This window comes from Triturus cristatus, chromosome 10 (assembly GCF_964204655.1).
Source record: "Triturus cristatus chromosome 10, aTriCri1.1, whole genome shotgun sequence".
NCBI lineage: Eukaryota > Metazoa > Chordata > Amphibia > Caudata > Salamandridae > Triturus > Triturus cristatus.
Window position 1 is genome coordinate 1,216,380,528 of NC_140593.1, and position 18,413 is coordinate 1,216,398,940.

At 48.6% G+C, this 18,413-nt stretch overlaps 1 protein-coding gene across 4 annotated transcripts in view; it reads left to right on the forward strand.

Annotated features, from left to right (window-relative positions):
• EMD (emerin) overlaps positions 1-17,566 on the forward strand; it is a 109,508-nt gene extending 91,942 nt beyond the window's left edge. For 2 of the 4 annotated variants that reach the window (XR_014969684.1, XR_014969685.1), the window contains 3 exons: positions 171-202; positions 12,155-14,041; positions 14,319-17,566. Coding sequence is in view for 2 of the 4 variants with exons in the window: in XM_085629736.1 (XP_085485862.1) it covers positions 171-202; positions 12,155-12,413 (291 nt within the window). In the remaining 2 variants the exon portion in view is untranslated. Of the gene's footprint in view, positions 1-170; positions 203-12,154 lie in introns of all 4 variants that reach the window. The other 2 variants (XM_085629736.1, XM_085629737.1) reach the window with 1 other exon arrangement.
• The last annotated feature ends 847 nt before the right edge of the window (positions 17,567-18,413 follow it).

An 18,413-nucleotide genomic window follows, 5' to 3' on the forward strand; every position in this document is an offset into this window, starting at 1 on the left:
TATGGCCCAAGGTGAGGAATCTTCAGTCAGAGTATCCACCATAAGGAACGTAACCAAAGGTAGTAACTAGTTCGTTTTTCTTGTAGCTTGTGGAATTAGTGTGTGCTGTGAGTGTTGCTTTTTGTAGTGTTCCGATTTTTAAATAAACTGGCTCCTTTTCTCCCTTTCAGTTGAGAGAAGAGGACGGGGCCTCTGCAAACATGTAAGTAGAAGCTGCAGTAATATTTCTTTGGGTAAAACTGTGAGAACAGTTAATTATCAGATCATTAGATTGGGTGGATATGTACAGAACCGGTGGGTTAGTTGCTTTGCTGGCGTGCTTCCTAAGCATCTATGGTGCAGGATAGGGGCAATACCGCTAACGCCTCTTTAAACAATTAAAGCATATCCTCTTAAAGAGAATGTCTACACTCAATTCCATGGGATATTTCTTGTATTCAGCACTTGTTCACAGGAACGTGTTTCATGCAGCCTTTGTCAACCCACGCACAGACCAACAACCCTGTTCACAAACACCCATACATCCACTCACACAACCACTCACACACCCACAAAGCCATTCACAATGCCACTCACACACCCTAACACAGGCAGTGATACACTTATAGATTTTGCAGTAGCGTATGTTTGTATGAAATGTGTTGTTGTGTTAGTATTGAATGTGTAGTTTTGGTTGGGGACGGGTCTGCGGATCCATAAAATGAATTAAAAAAAGAAAGCATTGGTGCATTGCTTTTATGAAAAGACTACAAAAGTTGCCTTCCCTTACTTTAAAAAAAAAAATCATTTTAAAATGTATAATAAGAGTGAATGTTTGAATAAAATGTATTTATAAACTTGTGAAAATGTATATTAGTAAATTGAGCTTATGGGTCAAATTGTAGTACAATTTATATTTTAAAAATCTGTGAAATTCAATAAAATAAATAAAGATTACAGGGATGTTATAGTTAGGAAATAGAATTTAAAAAACATAGAAATTCACTGAGAAAAACAAAGGTTACAGGGACGTTATAGTTAGGTTCAGATTTTACTCACACAAAACCATAGAAATTCAGCAGTTAGGTAATTGAGCTAACTATAAGTTATGCCCCCGCAAAACACTGCATATGACCTCACATATTACATCACTCATGACCTGGTCATTGTTATCTCTGAAGACCTCTCAAATGACATCACTGATGACATCATCCAGCAAAGTAAACTCCAGTATACTTCATAAAGTACCATTTCATTTTTTTTTTAAATAAGAAAAGGAAACTGGTGAGAGACGTACAGCAGAGAGCTCACTGTAACCTTCCTTATCAACTAATACACTCACTTCTCTCCCAGGAGAGAGTTCTCAGCAGATAGTTCTCTCTTCTAAACCACTGCTGTAAACACTAACGACAAAAGTAAGACGTCTAACCGTACAGGCTAGTCTATAGTAAACCACAACAACACCATTCTTCAACCAGGAAAGAGGATTTAGAGCAGACGTCAGTTATACACAAATCACTACAACACGCGCTCTGTAGAGGCCACTGCGTCACAAACCACTAGTTAAGTTATTCTTCGTCCAGGAGAAAGGCGTCAGCAGAGAGGTCTACACTGAGCCATCACCCTAGCGAGATGTTTTAGTGAACAGATGCATTTATTGCAAACTACTACTGCACTCATTCATCACAAAGGAGAGAGGTCTAAGCAAAGTGGTCCGTATTTCTGAGCTGTACTCAGCCATCACTGCGGAGTGAAGGTTCAATGAACAGCGTAGACTGCCGCAAAGCACTACCGTACACAGACATCAGCAAGGGGCCTGTGTCAACGTAGATGCTAGTTAACTTGTAAATAGTACACCCGCTTTAAAAACAGCATTATGGTTCAGATGATGCATGTTAGAAATACTAACACTCAGTAGTTCAGAAATAATAGTAATTTAACTTCTGCAGTAGCTCAGTATATAACTTTCAGTCTCAGAAACTTTTCCGAAACTTGCACTCACTGGATGAGGTCAAGAGTGATGTCATTCGAGATGTCATCAGTGATGTCACTGAATGTCATGAGTGATGTAATATGTGAGGTCATAAACAGTGCATTGTCGGGGGCGTAAGTTAAAGTTAATTCAGGTAACTATAACTGCTACATTTCTATGGTTTTGCGTGTGTAAAATCTGAACCTAACTATAACATCCCTGTAACCTTTGTTTAGTTTCCAAGAGACTATATATGTATATCACATTGTATGTCAGCACCTTATTGTGCGTTCATCCGTGCCGCAACGTAGATTGTTCTCTCAACTTACCTTGCCATGTTTATGATGTTCAGCTGAGATGTAGTTTATACCGTTACGCTGCGGCACAGGGGTTCAGGTGGAAATATATTTAACAATCTAACTTTTCACTGGATGAGATGCTACAGAAATCGAGCAGCCGTAAAACAGAGAATCCTCCAATTTGAAGAGACGACGGATTAGTGCATCGATCTTGTTCTACCAGAGTTCTGTTCATGCTGGGCTCTGGTTAGGCCTCAGCCCCTGTTTTGCCGGGATGTAGACTGTAGAAAGCTTATGGAAGAATCTTATATTACGCCGTCTTTGTTACTCCGCTGAACTTTGAGTATAGTATATAACAGGTCTTTATTTACCTTCACTCCCACGAAGCAGCAGTTTTAAAAGCTGGCCACCAGATGGCAGTGTTGGATATAGGTGCAGCACATAAAGTGGAACCGTTGTCTTTGATATTTGTAGATGTGGGTATCTGCTGAATGTAAGTCTTTCTCGGTATCTGGTGTGGGATAGTAAAAAGCTCTGGAGCGCAAGAGGCCATATGACCAGGACATGGTGTATGACTGTATTTTATCCGCCCACATCCAGGTACATGTCATGCTGCTTGGGGACAGGCCGTAGATTCGGATCCTGCGTGTCTCAAAGCTCGTGTTTTCCGTCATCCCTGGTGCTGTGGTCTTGCGTCATCCTCCAGATGGAATGCGCAGTGGCGCCTCTGAGGATGCTTGTTAATGCCACTTGGCAAATCGCCCGGGATCCGAGTTGAATTTCCTGCTCTCCCTGGTTTCAGTCCAGCCGGGCTCTTGGGGGAGCCGCGGGCCTCCAAGTCAGCCCTGGTGTGGGCGTGGCTCGACAGAGGCGAGAGGAGGAGCGCGAGCGAGAGAGAGTTGAGTCAAAGTGCACCTTAGCAAAGGGAGTATGTACGGATTTAGGGCCACGTGTGCGTAGGTTTCATTTTGCAATTTCCTAAAAGCGATTTTTTGCGATACGGTAGTAGGAAATCTCAAACACCTACGTACTAATGTGTCTTTAACACATTTAGCGATTCCTAATGAGGTCGCAATTGACCTACCTCATTAATATTCATGAGGTAGGTCGCAATTTGTGACCTCTTGGGAATCGTAAAACAAGCATTTGCAATGCAATAGGTCACGCATTTGTTAAAGTTAGATTCGTTGGCGCTGAAAATGACAATGTTTTCTACTTTTGCCTTTTTATACCAATGCACATAAAACGACTCTACTGCAAATAAAAAAACAAATGGAAAGCAATTGTCATTTTCTAAGCTAACAGCCCTAACTTTAAGAAATGCGAGACCAATTGGATTGCAAATGTATTTTTAATGTTAGTAGCAGTGTACAAAGGTGTCTTTAAAAACATTTACGAAGTTGTCTTAAAATTCACAGCACACGTCATATCATAGTAAGAAGATACAATGACAGATATAATAGATTTTCTCACAAACATTATGTTTTTCACTAGTCATTTTCTGTCAGAGAGCCCTTCCCAGCGCCTTGCTGGGGTGGTGGGGGGAGAGGGGGGCTCAAAGTTTTGTTATGCACCGAAAAGGGTAGAGTATGTCCCTTCACTTCAATAGGAGGTGTTTGCCCTCCCACCCTCACGGTGCCCCCTGCACACAGCACACGTGCCTTCTCTGTCCGTTCCACGTGGAATACACTGGAAGAGTAGGAGACCGCTCTCACAGTGAGGGAACTCGTAAAAAAAATAGTGGAAAATGAACGAATTCCAGGTCTGCTGTTTGCAAAACATGTGAGGGCTTCCCAACAGACCCTGTCTTCTACAGGCAGCTTGGACAGATTGCGTACAGCTTCCTGCCCCGTGACAGAGAGCTCTGTCTGTCCCTAGAGACAGAAGGGTGTGTCATTTCTGTACACAGATTGCCCTCGTCGTGTTTCTGAGGTTAAGTGCCTGTGTATACGGGCAAAGAGGGCGCTGTGCGATGTAAACAAAGGAGTGTCATGTTCTAAGCGCAGTGAGGCCGATGGTCCACCCAGAGCCAGCTTACACAGCTCCAAATCACATCAAAGAAGCATTCCATTCACGGCACAACACCGGAAATCCACGCAGAAGCACCCCTAACAAACCCTGAAACAAGATAGAATAAGTCACCAATAGCAGAGGATGTGGCGCAACAGCCAGAGCTGCTGACTTTGATGCTAGGGAACCTGGTTCAAGTCTCGGCGTCGGCTCAACATCGTGCTCATGTAAAGCACTCCAATGCCCTTCGGTTGATTTTGCACTATATAAAATTGCAAAAAAAAAAACAAGCTACACGAAGGGCATGGATGGAGGAGGGAGGGAGAAAAATGGAGGAAGCGTCCACAGATTTCTCGAATTAACGCAGCGCCCGATTCGCGCAGCATTTGCAGCGGGAAGGGGGGACGGGCATATTTAATTAATCAATTAGGGAATTGTGAAGCGCGCTACTCACCCGTGAGGGTCTCAAGGCGCGGGGGGTGCAGCTCTGGTCAGTCGAAGAGCCAATTCTTGAGGTTCCTCCTGAAAATGTGCAGAGTAGGGGCGCGTCTGATGTCGATCGGGAGCTCGTTCCAGGTCTTGGCAGCGATGTAGGAGAAGGCTCTCCCACCAGTTCTGGCTCTGCGGAAGTGCGGGGTTTCGGCGAGGTCGGCGGATCGGAGGCTTCTCTTGGGTACCTGGGTACGTATTTAAAGGTTATAGCCGACGCCCCTTAAGCGAAAGCACTCTGTAAATACCCAAAAGCCGCCATTGTTAAAGCTGGCCTCCCACCAGTGCTCTTAGAATTAATCAAGCAAAGAGTTCTCCGAACCTCTAATGTAAGCTAAGAGTAGACAATGGTCCGTGGGACCTCTTACAGCTCTTAAACGTTTTCGCATGCATCCACAAAGAGGAAGGGGTCCCCTGGGGACCTGAAGTAGGCGGTAAAATGCAAATGTTTTGCAACCACATTTTGGTGGCAAAACATTTGTACACTGTGAGTCGCTATTAGGAAGGAACGCCCTTAACACAACCCATCCTAATACCGAATCGCTAACGCATTTTGCGATTCGGTAATAGGTTGCTGAATTGCAAAATGGGTTTGGTACATAGGAAAATGCATTTTTCTGGTTGCAAACGGTCCGATTCTGCGAATCGAGCCGTTTGCGACCAGAAAAAAACTACGTACATGTGGCCCTTAGTGTATAGTTTAAAAATTATGCCGCTGGTCAGTATTGTATTTTCATATTTGTTGTTTTTAATATATTTTAAAATAAAAAGTAAAGAATTGGGTCATACCTTTTTTTAATTTAGATTACAATAGGTCACAGGTGCTCCACACGTTTGTCTCACACACCTGCGCACAGTCATTTGACTAACTATCCATGAGTTCTTCAGTCTGTTTGGTGATTAAATAGCGGTCAGCGTACAGAGTTGTAGAAATAATTTTTATTTTCTAGGGTGTTAAGAAAAGAAATTTAAAAAATATTTCATCTAACTGAGAACCTAACCCTGTAGTGAAAGAATGTTCTGTGTACAAACATACAAGTTCCTGTGGGGAAAAATATTTTTGAACATTCCCTTAAAGGTATTTAGTCATTTATGGGTGGATGAGGGTCATCAGACTCCGTTTTAGATTTGGAATTTCTGAAGGTTTGTGTCTGATATTCAGAATACACATTAAAAGTGGAGTTTTGAGGCCCTGCAAGCTGTGTTGTACCTATGATGCGTTTTATTAGTTCTTACAAAGGAGTTTGGTGAGGATGGCTGCTTCTCGGGGTTACAGTGTTCTAGGTTGCAGAGTGCTAATCACCTTTGTTTAATATGCTGAGTTTCTTAGCCTAGCTAAGGTTATTTCACCAAAATGTTCATTGTTGTATTTCTTCATTAACCCCAAACCACCCAAATCTCATTAATATGCTTTAGAATGAAGTTTAAACAATAAGGAAAAATAGTTCCATATGGAGGGTTGGTTCTGTTTCTTTATTATCTTTCCCTTCTGTGCTGGTTTCTTTGGTGAACGTACAGCCAATATGCATTTCACCCATCTTGGTTCGCTTGCCTGGGGCTTCTTCAAGGCTTTGACTCGCGAACGAAGGCCCCTGCTTCAGGTGTACAGTGCTGTCGTGAAGTATGGTCTGTCTGGATAGTGTATGGTGATATAACCTGGCAGTTTGAAATCCTATCCTCTGTAGATTCCATCGAGGGGGTTACCTCAAAAGAAAAATCATCAGGGGGAAACAACATCAGGACTGTAGTGGTCTTGGCGTGCTCTAATCACCAGCCTTTTCCGTCGGAGAGAGAAACTGAGCATATTAACCAAAGGTGATGAGCACTCTGCAGCCTATAAAAGACATTAAAAGTTGCTATGAACTGCTTTGCACCTTCCATAACCTAGTACCATCTTTGTGTGCTAGAAACACTGAGTCTACATATGGGGTCTGTGGTTGTGATGAAGTTCCCTTACAGAAGGATTGAGGTTGGGTATCTGAAAGAAACACATTAGTTATAGATTCCTTACCTTAGAATTACCCCAGGCGTCAGACTGGATCCAGAAAGTTTTTTCGTCAGCAGTACCTCTGAGCGTCGGAAGGTGGCGTCGGTCGGCTCCGCGTTCATCATTGGCGTTGTGTCGCCGGGATGACATCGTGGTAGCTACTTAGACGCCGCCCTCGCACGCTTACGTCCGTTCTTTATTTTTCCGCGCCAGCCAGCGCAGATCCAGAGAGAGCGGTACCTCTAGTCTCTTTTTGACTGATTTTTTCTCGACTTTTGTCGACTTCTTTTTTGAGTCCATCGACTCCTGGTGCACGAGGGATGCCCGGCTTCAAGGCATGCGGTTCCTGTAATCGACTGATGTCGGTGACGGATCTGCACAGTGTGTGCCTCTTTTACCTGGGCCGCGAGCACGACCCCAAGTCGTGCTCCGACTGCCGGTCGATGGCGCCGAAGGCTTTACGGGAGCGGTCCCGAAAGCTGCTTGAGCGCCGGCAGTCGGCTCCGCGCCATTCGAGGTCCTGGTCGTGAGGGAGGTTGCGGGACCGGTCGCGGAGCCACCACCATTCGTCCAAGTCATCGAAGTCTTCGCTCTTGGTCGGTTAAGTTGAAGCATAAGAAGAAGACGAAGAAGCATCGTCGCTCTTAGACTTCTCCTCGTAGGTCGGCCGACCCAATGAGGGATGTGGATGGGGCCCCTCCCGCGGCTCCGTGTGCAGAGCCCGAAGAGTCGACTCCGCGTTTGCCTCCCTTCCCGGGACCCGTAGCGACTCCAGCCCAGCTGCGTACGTTCTATGAGGCGATGCATGTCATCTTTGGGCGTCCCGAACCCGCCGCATGCCTTTGGGCCCCGTGGACTTGGCTGGGGGGCCTTTGCCTTCTCCACCGACGGCTCCGGCCCCGGCGCCACAGGCCCCCCTTCGATCCAGGCCTGGATCAGGATCGGCGCCGGTTGACCTGATTACAACTCCACCGACCCTGCTTCCTCCGGCACCTATACCGCATTCGACGCTGGTCGCCCCCCCCCGGCCGGCATCGACCCCGGCCTCCGTCCCGACGTGGACCCGGACCGGTGTTGCCCGATGCTGGATCCGGCGCCAAGAGGGTTTTTTGAGCCCCTGTTCACTGCTGGGGTCCTTTTTCGGCCATAATGGCACCCAGAGGATGAGGAGGAGGACTGGGAGGGGTCAGATGACCCTCTGACTGACCAGTTAGACAGTGAACAGGACTGGAGAGAGGAACTGGGAGATGCCAGTGGTCTGGACACCTCCATGGCATGTTGTCTCCTCCTACCGTGGCTACGGAGGAGGGAGCTTTATACGCAGTGGTGTTGCGTAGGGCAGCCGAGGCTCTCGAACTCCCTATAGTGGCAGTCAGGACTAACCTCCTGACAGAGGTGCTACAGTTGGCGGCGAGCTTTTCAGGGCTTCTGCTTCCGTTCAACGAGGCCCTTACTGACATCCTTTTGGGCACCTGGTCCAGGCCAACATGGGGGCTCCCGTGGATAGGATGACTGGCCAACTCCACCGCCCGGCTCAGGGCGACCCCACTTTCCTTTCCCGACACCCCACCCCTAAGAGCTTGGTGGTCCAAGCCTCTACTTCCAAAAGCGCATTCCCTACCGCTCCACCGGAAAGGGAATCCAAGCAGCTGGATCATCTTGGAAAGAAGATTTTCTCTTTCGCCAGCTTGGGACAGCGGTCGGTAAACACCGCGTGTCTATTGGGCCGTTATTCCCACTCTGTGTGGGACTCGGTTGCGCAGGTGCTGCCTCAGTGTCCGGAGGAGGCCCGGACAGCGCTTGCCCAGGCTATTGCCACCGGGAAGGATGCAGCAAAGTTTACCATCCGTTGTGGACTGGATATGGCAGACTCTCTGGGTAGAAAGATTTCTACGTCAGTAGCTCTTCAACGCTACGCCTGGATGAGATCCACTGGCTTTTCTGGGGACGTCCAGAATACCCTCATGGACATGCCCTTTGATGGCCGTCACCTTTTTGACGAAAAAGCGGACAATGATTTAGAGTGTTTCAAGGACTCACAAGCAATGGCCAAGTCCTTGGGCCTCTCCAGTAACCCAGCGCAGTCCGCTTATGTCCTGCCCAGAGCCACAGACCACAGCAAGTTAACCAACCGTCGCGGGACGTGGGAACAACCGTCGTGGAGCTCCGCGGGCCAGCAGGCAGGCCTGTCCACCAACCCCCTCTTTGCAGAAGCCTCCAAACCTTCCTAGTCTGACATTTCAGGCCCATCAAATGCCACTGGCCGGCAGGATTCGCCATCACCTCCCCCACTGGCGCACCATCACGTCGGAACGTCAACCGCTTCCTCCCGAAGGAGAAGTTCAAGATGTTGACGCTTGCTCAGGTCTTGTCTGCCCTCGACCCGGAAGACTGGATGGTAGCGTTGGACTTGCAGGACGCCTATTTTCATATCCCTATCCTGCCGGCCCACCGGCGTTACCTGAGGTTCACAGTGGGCCACAAGCATTTTCAGTTCACTGTGCTCCCCTTTGGCCTTACCAGCACCCCTCGGGTGTTCACAAAAGTGATGGCGGTCGTCGCAGCTCATCTGCGCAGATCAGGTATTTCAGTCTTCCCCTATTTCGATGACTGGTTGTTGAAGGCGGGCTCGCCCCGGGCAGTCGTCTCCCACCTCCAGACTATGGCCAACCTCCTGCATTCACTGGGGTTCTCCATCAATGTGCCAAAGTCACACCTGATCCCCTCCCAGAAGCTCCTCTTCATCAGAGCGGTTCTGGGCATGACGCGGTTTTGGGTCTATCCTCCCGAACAGCGATTCCGAGATATTCGGGCTATGATTCCGATCTTTCAGCCTCTATCCTGGGTTTCGGTCAGACTGACCCTGAGGCTGCTGGGCCTCATGGCCTCCTGCAGACTGCTGGTCTTTCATGCCAGGTGGCGTATGCGGGCTCTGCAGTGGGACCTGAAGTTCCAGTGGATGCAGCATCAGGGGAATCTGTCCGATTGTGTTAAGATCTCGGAGGGCACTGCGTGACAACTGCAGTGGTGGCTTACGAACCAGGATTGGGTCAATGGCAGATCCCTCTCCCTTCCCCAACCAGAACACACAGTGGTGACGGAGGCAACCCTTCTGGGATGGGGCGGCCACATGGTAGAGGCGCAGATCAGAGGCCTCTGGTCTCAGCGAAGTCCGGGCGATCCGTCTTGCACTGAAAGCATTCCTTCCCTCTGTCCGAGGAAGAGTAGTGCAGGTGTTCACGGACAACACCACCGCCATGTGGTACTGCAACAAACAGGGCGAGGTGGGGTTGTGGACCTTATGTCAGAAGGCACTCTGCCTCTGGACATGGCTGGAACATCAGGGCATATCCCTGGTGGTTCAACAACTGGCGGGTTCCTTGAATGCCAGGGCCGACGAACGCAGCAGCAGGTGCACGATGGATCACGAATGGCGTCTTCACTCGGAGGTGGTGCAAGGTCACTTTCAACAGTGGGGATAGCCCTGGTTAGATCTATTCGCCACCAAAGACCACGCGCAATGTCAGCAATTCTGTGCGTTGTAATTTCCAAGGCGGCACTCGCTCGTCGATGCTTTTTGTCGCGAGTGGAGTTGCGGTCTGTTGTACGCCTTTCCGCCTATACCACTTCTGCCCAGATTGCTGAAGAAGATCAGGTGCGACCGGGTCCAAGTCATCCTTGTGGCTCCAGATTGGGCACGAAGAGTCTGGTATCCTGAGCTGCTCAACATGGCCATCGATCCTCCGACCCGTCTGCCTCTTCGGGAAGATCTTCTGTCTCAGCAGCAGGGGACGGTCCTCCATCCAAACCTGTCCAGCCTCCACCTCCTTGCGTGGAGATTGAGCGGCGGCAGTTGACGTCATTCGACCTGCATCCTGAAGTCTGCGATGTAATCTTGGCAGCCATGCGTCCCTCCGCTAAGACGATATATGTCTGTCACTGTAACAAATGTGTGGCATGGTGCACAGCAAAGGCTGTGGATCCCCTTTCTGCCCCTCTTTCTGAGGTTCTCTTGTTCCTCCTTTCTTTGGCCCAGCAAGGCTCTGCTCTGCGCACTATCAAGGGCTATCTCTGAGCCATCTCTGCTTTTCTTCGGCTTCCAGATCAGCCTTCCCTTTTCAAGTCCCGGTTGTAAATCGCTTCTTGAAAGGTATAAATAATCTCTTTCCTCCTATTCCCTTCGTTATGCCTCAGTGGAACTTGAACCTGGTTTTAACTTATTTAATGTGTGCTCCCTTTGATCCATTTCACAACTGTCCTTTGAGGCTCTTAACACTCAAAACTGCATTCCTGGTGGCTATCACGTCTGCCAGACGAGTGAGTGAGCTCTAGGCGCTTTCTTCAAAGCCTCCTTTTCTATCTGTACATCCGGACAAAGTTGTCCTTAAGACCCGTCCATCCTTCCTTCCTAAGGTTTTCACTCCCTTTCACATCGGGCAGACCATCACTTTGCCCACCTTCTTTCCGCCTCCGCATCCTTCGAAGGAGGAAGAGAGGCTCCACCGTCTGGACCCAAAACGTGCGCTTTCCTTTTATCTGGATCGCACAAAACATTTCCGGGTGGATGACCAGCTCTTTGTTGGGTACGTGGGCGCCAAGAAAGTTCGGCCGTACACAAGCGGACTATCTCCTGATGGGTTGTTTTGTTTATCAAAGCCTGCTATTCTCTGCCAAAGAAGGAGCTTCCAGTGGGATGACGCATTCCTCTGAATGACATCTGTCAGGCAGCTACTTGGGCATCGCTGCATAGGTTCACCAAACACTACAGCTTCTTTGGCCATTCTGTTCTCCAGGACTTCTTAGTGTGATCTTGGTTCACAGACCCACCTCCGGGGTTGGTATTGCTGGGGTATCTATTCTAAGGTAAGGAATCTATAACTAACGTGTTTCTTTCAGATGAAAAAGTTACTTACCTTCGGTAACAATATATCTGTAAGAAACATTAGTTCGTTATAGATTCCTTACCGCCCCACCCATCCTCCCCGTTCTGCAAACTGTTTTCTAGGGTTCAGGTTATCCTTTCAGGGCCCTAGTTTAGTGCCCCAGTGGTCAGTTTCTTTCATAGCTCTGCGTTTATGGCATGGAAAGTCGTGTAGAGAACTGACGTCGGCGCGCGAGGGCGGCGTCTAAGTAGCAACCGCGATGTCATCTCGGCGACACGACGCCAACAACGAACGCGGAGCCGACCGACGCCACCTTCCGATGCGCAGAGGTACTGCTGACAAAAAAACTTTCCGGATCCAGTCTGACGCCTGGGAGTAATTCTAAGGTAAGGAATCTATAACAAACTAATGTTTCTTACAGATATATCATTACCGAAAGTAAGTTACTTGTACTTTTGTTGATGAAAATGCCACCTTCAGCAGGTGAAAGCCTAAGTGTTTGCCTTTCCCACTGACTCTTCTCACTCCTTTCTAGAGAGAGCAAGTACTACTCCAAGGAGAATGCATACCAGAACGTCTCCCAGTACAGCGCATCCTCCGGCTCGTCCATGTCGGTCGAGCCGCGCCGAGGGATCCGAGAGAAGCCGAAAGAAGCGGAGCCAACCACGGCGCGAAGATTCTGCCCACTCTGGCTGCAGTTCGTTCTGCTCTTCCTCATCATTGGCTTCCTGGCCTTCGTTTACTTCTTTGTGCAGCCGGAAGATGAGAACCCCTTCAAAGAAATCCCAAACTAAGGTCCTGTCATCCAGATTCATTCATGCCTGCAAGCCATACTGACCGCCAGGAGGTCCTTCTGCCCGGGTCCCAATGCAGAAAACTATGTTGCCTAACAGAAATGTACAGTAGTTTGGCTGTTCTTTCTGAAACTTCCAGTGCCGGAGACATTTAACCTCGATTATGACAAAAGAAAAGTCTTTTAAGCCCCCAAGAGACTGTGTGACTCTAGTATTCAAGACAGTCTTTGGGCAGTCCCGGCTGTCTCCCCTCGCAGGTGATCAGGTAACTCCACTATAAACATTGGAGATGTCTGTTCTGTGCTACAAAATTCACACCTCACAAGACCGGGTAAATCCATTGTACCTAAAGCAGGATTCTGGGGGTCTCTGAGGAACTCACAGTACCGAAGGTAGTGCAGCTCACTGTGGTCTCAGATGTCTGATTCAGTTGTATCTAATACTGTTTTCTGGGTGTCCTGCAGCGCAGGGAATACTGCAGTCTGTATCTGCAGAATTCTCCGGGTTGCTGCAAGCATACCCAATGCTTGACAAAATGTCACTTGTGTTATAAGTTAACCAGGTGTACAGGAAGATGGCGGTGTTAATCTTTGTCAGTTGGCTCGTATGAGCTTTTGCTGGCCGCAAGCTGGTGGGGGGTGGCTTTGGTCTTGTTTTTATTTTTTCCATAGTATTGAGTTTTTTAGGGGCATTGTTGTACGTTTCTTCTAGCCTGACAACTGACAACAAGTCAAGAATGTTCAGCTGGGCTTGGCTGGTTTCTTCTCTTGCGTGAGGTGGGATCTACTCTGTGCACGACATGTTGCTAGTAACATGTGCTATCATTTCAAGGGGCGTGAGGAGGTACAGGTATTCTGTTATGAAAAATATTTTGTGGCACGCAGGGACTAGTAAGAGAAAAGGTTTGTAATCACTTGTTCGTGCAACTGGACCACAGACTCTTGTAGTTGCGTCTCCAGATCACCGCTGGATTACAATCCCAGAATGTACAAGAGCAAAATTAAAGATGGCCACAAGACATCTGCTGGTTAGCAGCTACTTATAAAAGCAATCGAGTCCAGCCTGACGTGTGCGCTGGTGCTAGGCAGGTCTCCATACAGCTCTCTTTGCACAAGTTTCTCTTGTGGTTGGAAGGACCGTTGTGTTACCAGAGGTCGCTGAAACAACCAATGGTGGAGTCTGCAGAACGTCCTTGGATTGCAGACGTAAAGGGTATCTGAAAACCATGTGTGCGTTTCAGCCGCTTCGCCAGCCTCAAAGAGCCAGCCCTCTGTCGCTGTCAGGCCAAAGTGAAATCAAATGTGTGGAAATGTTTTACTACACATCATTAAAAAGTGCAGTAAAGTAAATTTGAACGTGTAGCTATTGATACATTTCGTCGGACTAAACAAATGAATATCGAAGTGGAATTGTATGTTGGTGCTGCAAAGCCATACCAATGGCAGAATGCCGCCTCATAAATATGTATGCACAAGAAACAATTGATGGACAGAATGCTGGACAATGCAAACATTCACCCCCAGTCACAAGGATCTGGGTTTAATCCATCATTCTTTTGCTCACCACACCATCCCAGTTTAGACCTGGCCATTTGCAAATCAGTCTTGACCCTGCTCCTTGTGGGAACAGTCCAGCCCGAACTGCCAAGCCAGATCCTCCCTGGACCGGAAACAAGCATCCTGGGACCGGTTTCAGGGCATCACCCTTCATCAGACAGGCGAGCTTGAATCCAGTGGCGTAGTGAGCACGTAGCACTTTTCACCTTAAGTGGGATGGGTTTGCCCAGACATGGGTCCCTTGCTTACTGTGCCACTAGATTCAAGCTAGCCTGGCTGTTGAAGGGTAATACCCAGAAACCGGTCCCAGGATGCTTGTTTCCGGTCCACAGAGGACCTGGCTTGGCAGTTCGGTCTGGACTCTTCCCATGAGGCACAGGGTCAAGACTGATTTGTATATGGCTGGGTCTAAACTGGGGTGGCGTGGTGAGGAAAAGAACAATGGATTTAAGCCAGATCTCTTGACAGGGGGTGAATGCATGATTTATTCAGTACTCTGTCCATCATCTCTTTGCGTAGCACTTATAAATATGTATGGCGTAACATAACAAGCCACCAGTCACTTCTCTTTGGGTTCTCCAAGGGTAAATCAGTACTTTGGGTTTGTCCACCAGAAGGTCGGACTGCCGACTGCATTCAGAATTTTTTCTCAGATCAACACGTTCACAAACTTCTTTCTTATGTCACAGCCTTTTAACACAAGTCTGAAGCCACAGAGTACATGCTGTGGGTTAATGTGAGTTATCCAGATATTCATCCCACGCTTGGCCTCGGATATTTTGTGTGTCCATTGACTCCAGTACTTTTCTTGAGATCAGGGGTACCAGGACAGGGCTACGTGCCTTGCAATGCTGGCCAGATCCCATGCACCCACCAATTGTTATACAGTTCATTGTCCTGAGTAATATCTGTGTATCTTGATTAAAATGGACCCCCTCTGCGTGCATACTGACGTCGGGTTTATGTAGGATGGTGCGTTGAGGTCTGTATGCGCAGCTTGGAAGAGGTTCATTCCTTGCTTACCACCCTGGTCTGTCTTATTTGGGGTGCCACAGACGGGTGAAGTGGTGTGTTACTTACACACTGTTTTAGCGGCTCCCTGCAGCTAGCACTGACACCGCATCAGAGGCATCAGAGGGTGGTTCAAATTTACCACTGGCACGTAAATGCAAGACAGTCACGCAGGCACTGGGACAACATAGTATTCCAGATCCTGCACCCCTAAACTGACGACGCCTGCGCCCCAGGACGCAGTGACTCAGGAGGGCGTGTGACTGCTCGGGGATATTTACCTGCTCATTTTACGTAGACTGTACAAATAAACTTGTATTTGCCTCTTTATTCATGTAACCGCAGATGAAACCAAGGCTCTCCACAGCTCTGTCGTGCTTCTCTGGTTCGTTTCACAAATGCACTCTGTTAGTAGAGCGTGCTGCTGCTCGGTCTCTGCTTTGCTCAATGCAAGCCCCATTCTGTTGCTGCAGAGATTTCGGGTTGTCCCATGTAAGATTTCAGATGTTCATCGACTCCTGTTTGTTTCTTTCCAGTGCGGACTTTGTAGTCCTGCATTTGTAACAGCGGAAGGGGAGGAAGCAGACCTACAACTAACCGCATACAAGGAACATGCTAGGACTGGGTGGGTTACTCAACCCTGATGCTGCACTTGGTTGGCATTAGATGGGAAAGCTGAATGACCGCCGGAGCTTCCTCCTCGCCTGGAGTGAGTGATCCAGTAAGCGGTGGGCGAACACTGTTAGAAGACCTTTCGAGACAAAGATGGGGGGGGATCTGCACCCCGGGAGCACACAGCTCAGCAAATCATACAGTTCCAATATTCTAGATGAGAACAGTCCCTGGGGTCCCTCCCACAGCACAGGGCTTGTCTCCCTGTAGGCTCTTTGGGTGATGCGGAACTACACGCACCCCCCCATGCCTTGAGACCCTCACGGGTGAGTAGCGCGCTTCACAAAGCCCTGATTGATTGATTGACATTGGTTCCTCCCAGTACCCCATCTGAGAGCCTATCTGAAGACAAAGAGCCAGAGAGAAGCTGAAAGTCAGGATGTGGTGCTCAGTTAGCCCGGGATGGGAGCCGCACAGAATCTGAGAGTGATGTTCAACCAGCAGCTCTCATTTCAGCCCCAAGTGGCTGCCATGGTCTATTCTTGCTTTGCATTGCTACAGGCTTAATATATATAAATTTTTTAAAACAAGTATTTTTCTTCTGCTTCACTCCTGAAAAGCCTTTGTCCATGCGTTTATCACTTCAAGACTGGACTACGCAAGTGTCTTGTATCTGGGCCTACAGGGCTGTTTGACCCAACAGCTGCAGGCGGTACAGAATGCAGCCACGCGCCTTCTACTTAAAATCCCTCACATCGATTTCTGATCAAGAAAATGAAACTGTTTAAAACCTTGGTGCTGGCTCATTCAGCCTTTAGGCTCAAGTCAGTATCTATCTGACAGTCACTATCTGACAAGAAGAGTACACCGTTCAGCAGATGCGCTTCTGGTGGTGATCCCAAAAGTAAGATTGAAAAAATATATTTAAAAAAATAGGTGTCTCTTCCTTTCTCGCCTGCCCAAGCCTGGAATCCGCACCCGTTCAATCTTCGTAGCATCAATAGTGAATCGCACTTCTGCACACCTGGCTTTTTGCACCAGCCAGAGGATCCTGGTCTGCAATCTCCAGCGTTCTTCCCAACGCCGGAAGACTCCGAGGAGTCGCTGGGCACTCTACAAATATTTGTGTTTATTCATTCATTCAAGGAGCCCTCCTACATGTCCTCTGCTGATGGGTGATACCTTATGGGGCTGTGTGTGCTGGGACTGATGGAGCCCTTTCCCCACAGAGTAGATGTAGTTGGGAAAAGCTGTAGATGTGACTAAAGGAAGTGGAGGAAAGAATGACTCTGCCGGGGAAGTACCCTGAAAGATCTCACTGGTCATCTGCCACCCCTTACAGTGACATAGGACAGCTTGAAATCTCTGGTGCTGCCAGTTCATGGTGGTGCCATTGGAGAGGAAGGGAACTCCTCTGTGCCAAAGCAGTATTGGGAATTCAGTCTGACTTCAACTGGGCTCAAGACTGGTGTGTTGTGGTTTACAGCAGGTACCATCCGCCAGTGGCTGCTTTTTAAGAAATATATATGTGTAAATGGTGTCAGAAATCAGAGAAACTGCAGGGGGTGGAGTTGGCTGACCTGGAAAGCCTTAGCCCACTGGGGGACATTGCTCCAATGAATGCACCAGGTCAAAGGACAGGGTTTGCTCTTGTAAAGGATATGACGTGAGTGGAAACGCCTGTCTTACGGTGGTAACGCACCCCCTTATGGGCAATAGTCTTAGCCGGGCATGTGGCCAAATGTAAGGTTGGGAAGCCCTTTGCTTAATTTGAGGGCATTAGCACTCCTTTCTGCCTAAAAGGCCATTGCATTTAGGGTCCCAGCTCAGGTGGGGTTGTCCCTGCAGAGTGATTGGGGGGTGGGGTGGTGGATGCTGCAGCTTTTATCTATGTATTGATTTCATAAGGAAAATGTACTTTCTTAATGTCGAATACTGTGCTTAAGCAATTAAAATGTTTTTAACATTTTTAAATGGTGGTGCTTTCTCTTTATACTTTATTTTCTGAATAGTCTGCTCTGCCATTCTGTATGCTGTTTCTGCACCGTAACCAGCACTTGACGCACCTCGGTACCGACCCTTGTGCGCTGTTTCTGCACCGTAACCAGCACATGACGCACCTCTGTACCGACCCTTGTGCGCGGTTTCTGCACCGTAACCAGCACATGACGCACCTCTGTACCGACCCTTGTGCGCGGTTTCTGCACCGTAACCAGCACATGACGCACCTCTGTACCGACCCTTGTGCGCTGTTTCTGCACCGTAACCAGCACATGACGCACCTCTGTACCGACCCTTGTGCGCGGTTTCTGCACCGTAACCAGCACATGATGCACCTCTGTACCGACCCTTGTGCGCTGTTTCTGCACCATAACCAGCACTTGACGCACCTCGATACCAACCCTTGTGCGCGGTTTCTGCACCGTAACCAGCACATGACGCACCTCTGTACCGACCCTTGTGCGCGGTTTCTGCACTGTAACCAGCACATGAAGCACCTCTGTACCGACCCTTGTGCGCTGGTTCTGCACCATAACCAGCACTTGACGCACCTCGATACCAACCCTTGTGCGCGGTTTCTGCACTGTAACCAGCACATGAAGCACCTCGGTACCGACCCTTGTGCGCTGTTTCTGCACCGTAACCAGCACATGACGCACCTCTGTACCGACCCTTGTGTGCGGTTTCTGCACCGTAACCAGCACATGACGCACCTCTATACCGACCCTTGTGCACAGTTTCTGCACCGTAACCAGCACATGACGCACCTCGGTACCGACCCTTGTGCGCTGGTTCTGCACCATAACCAGCACTTGACGCA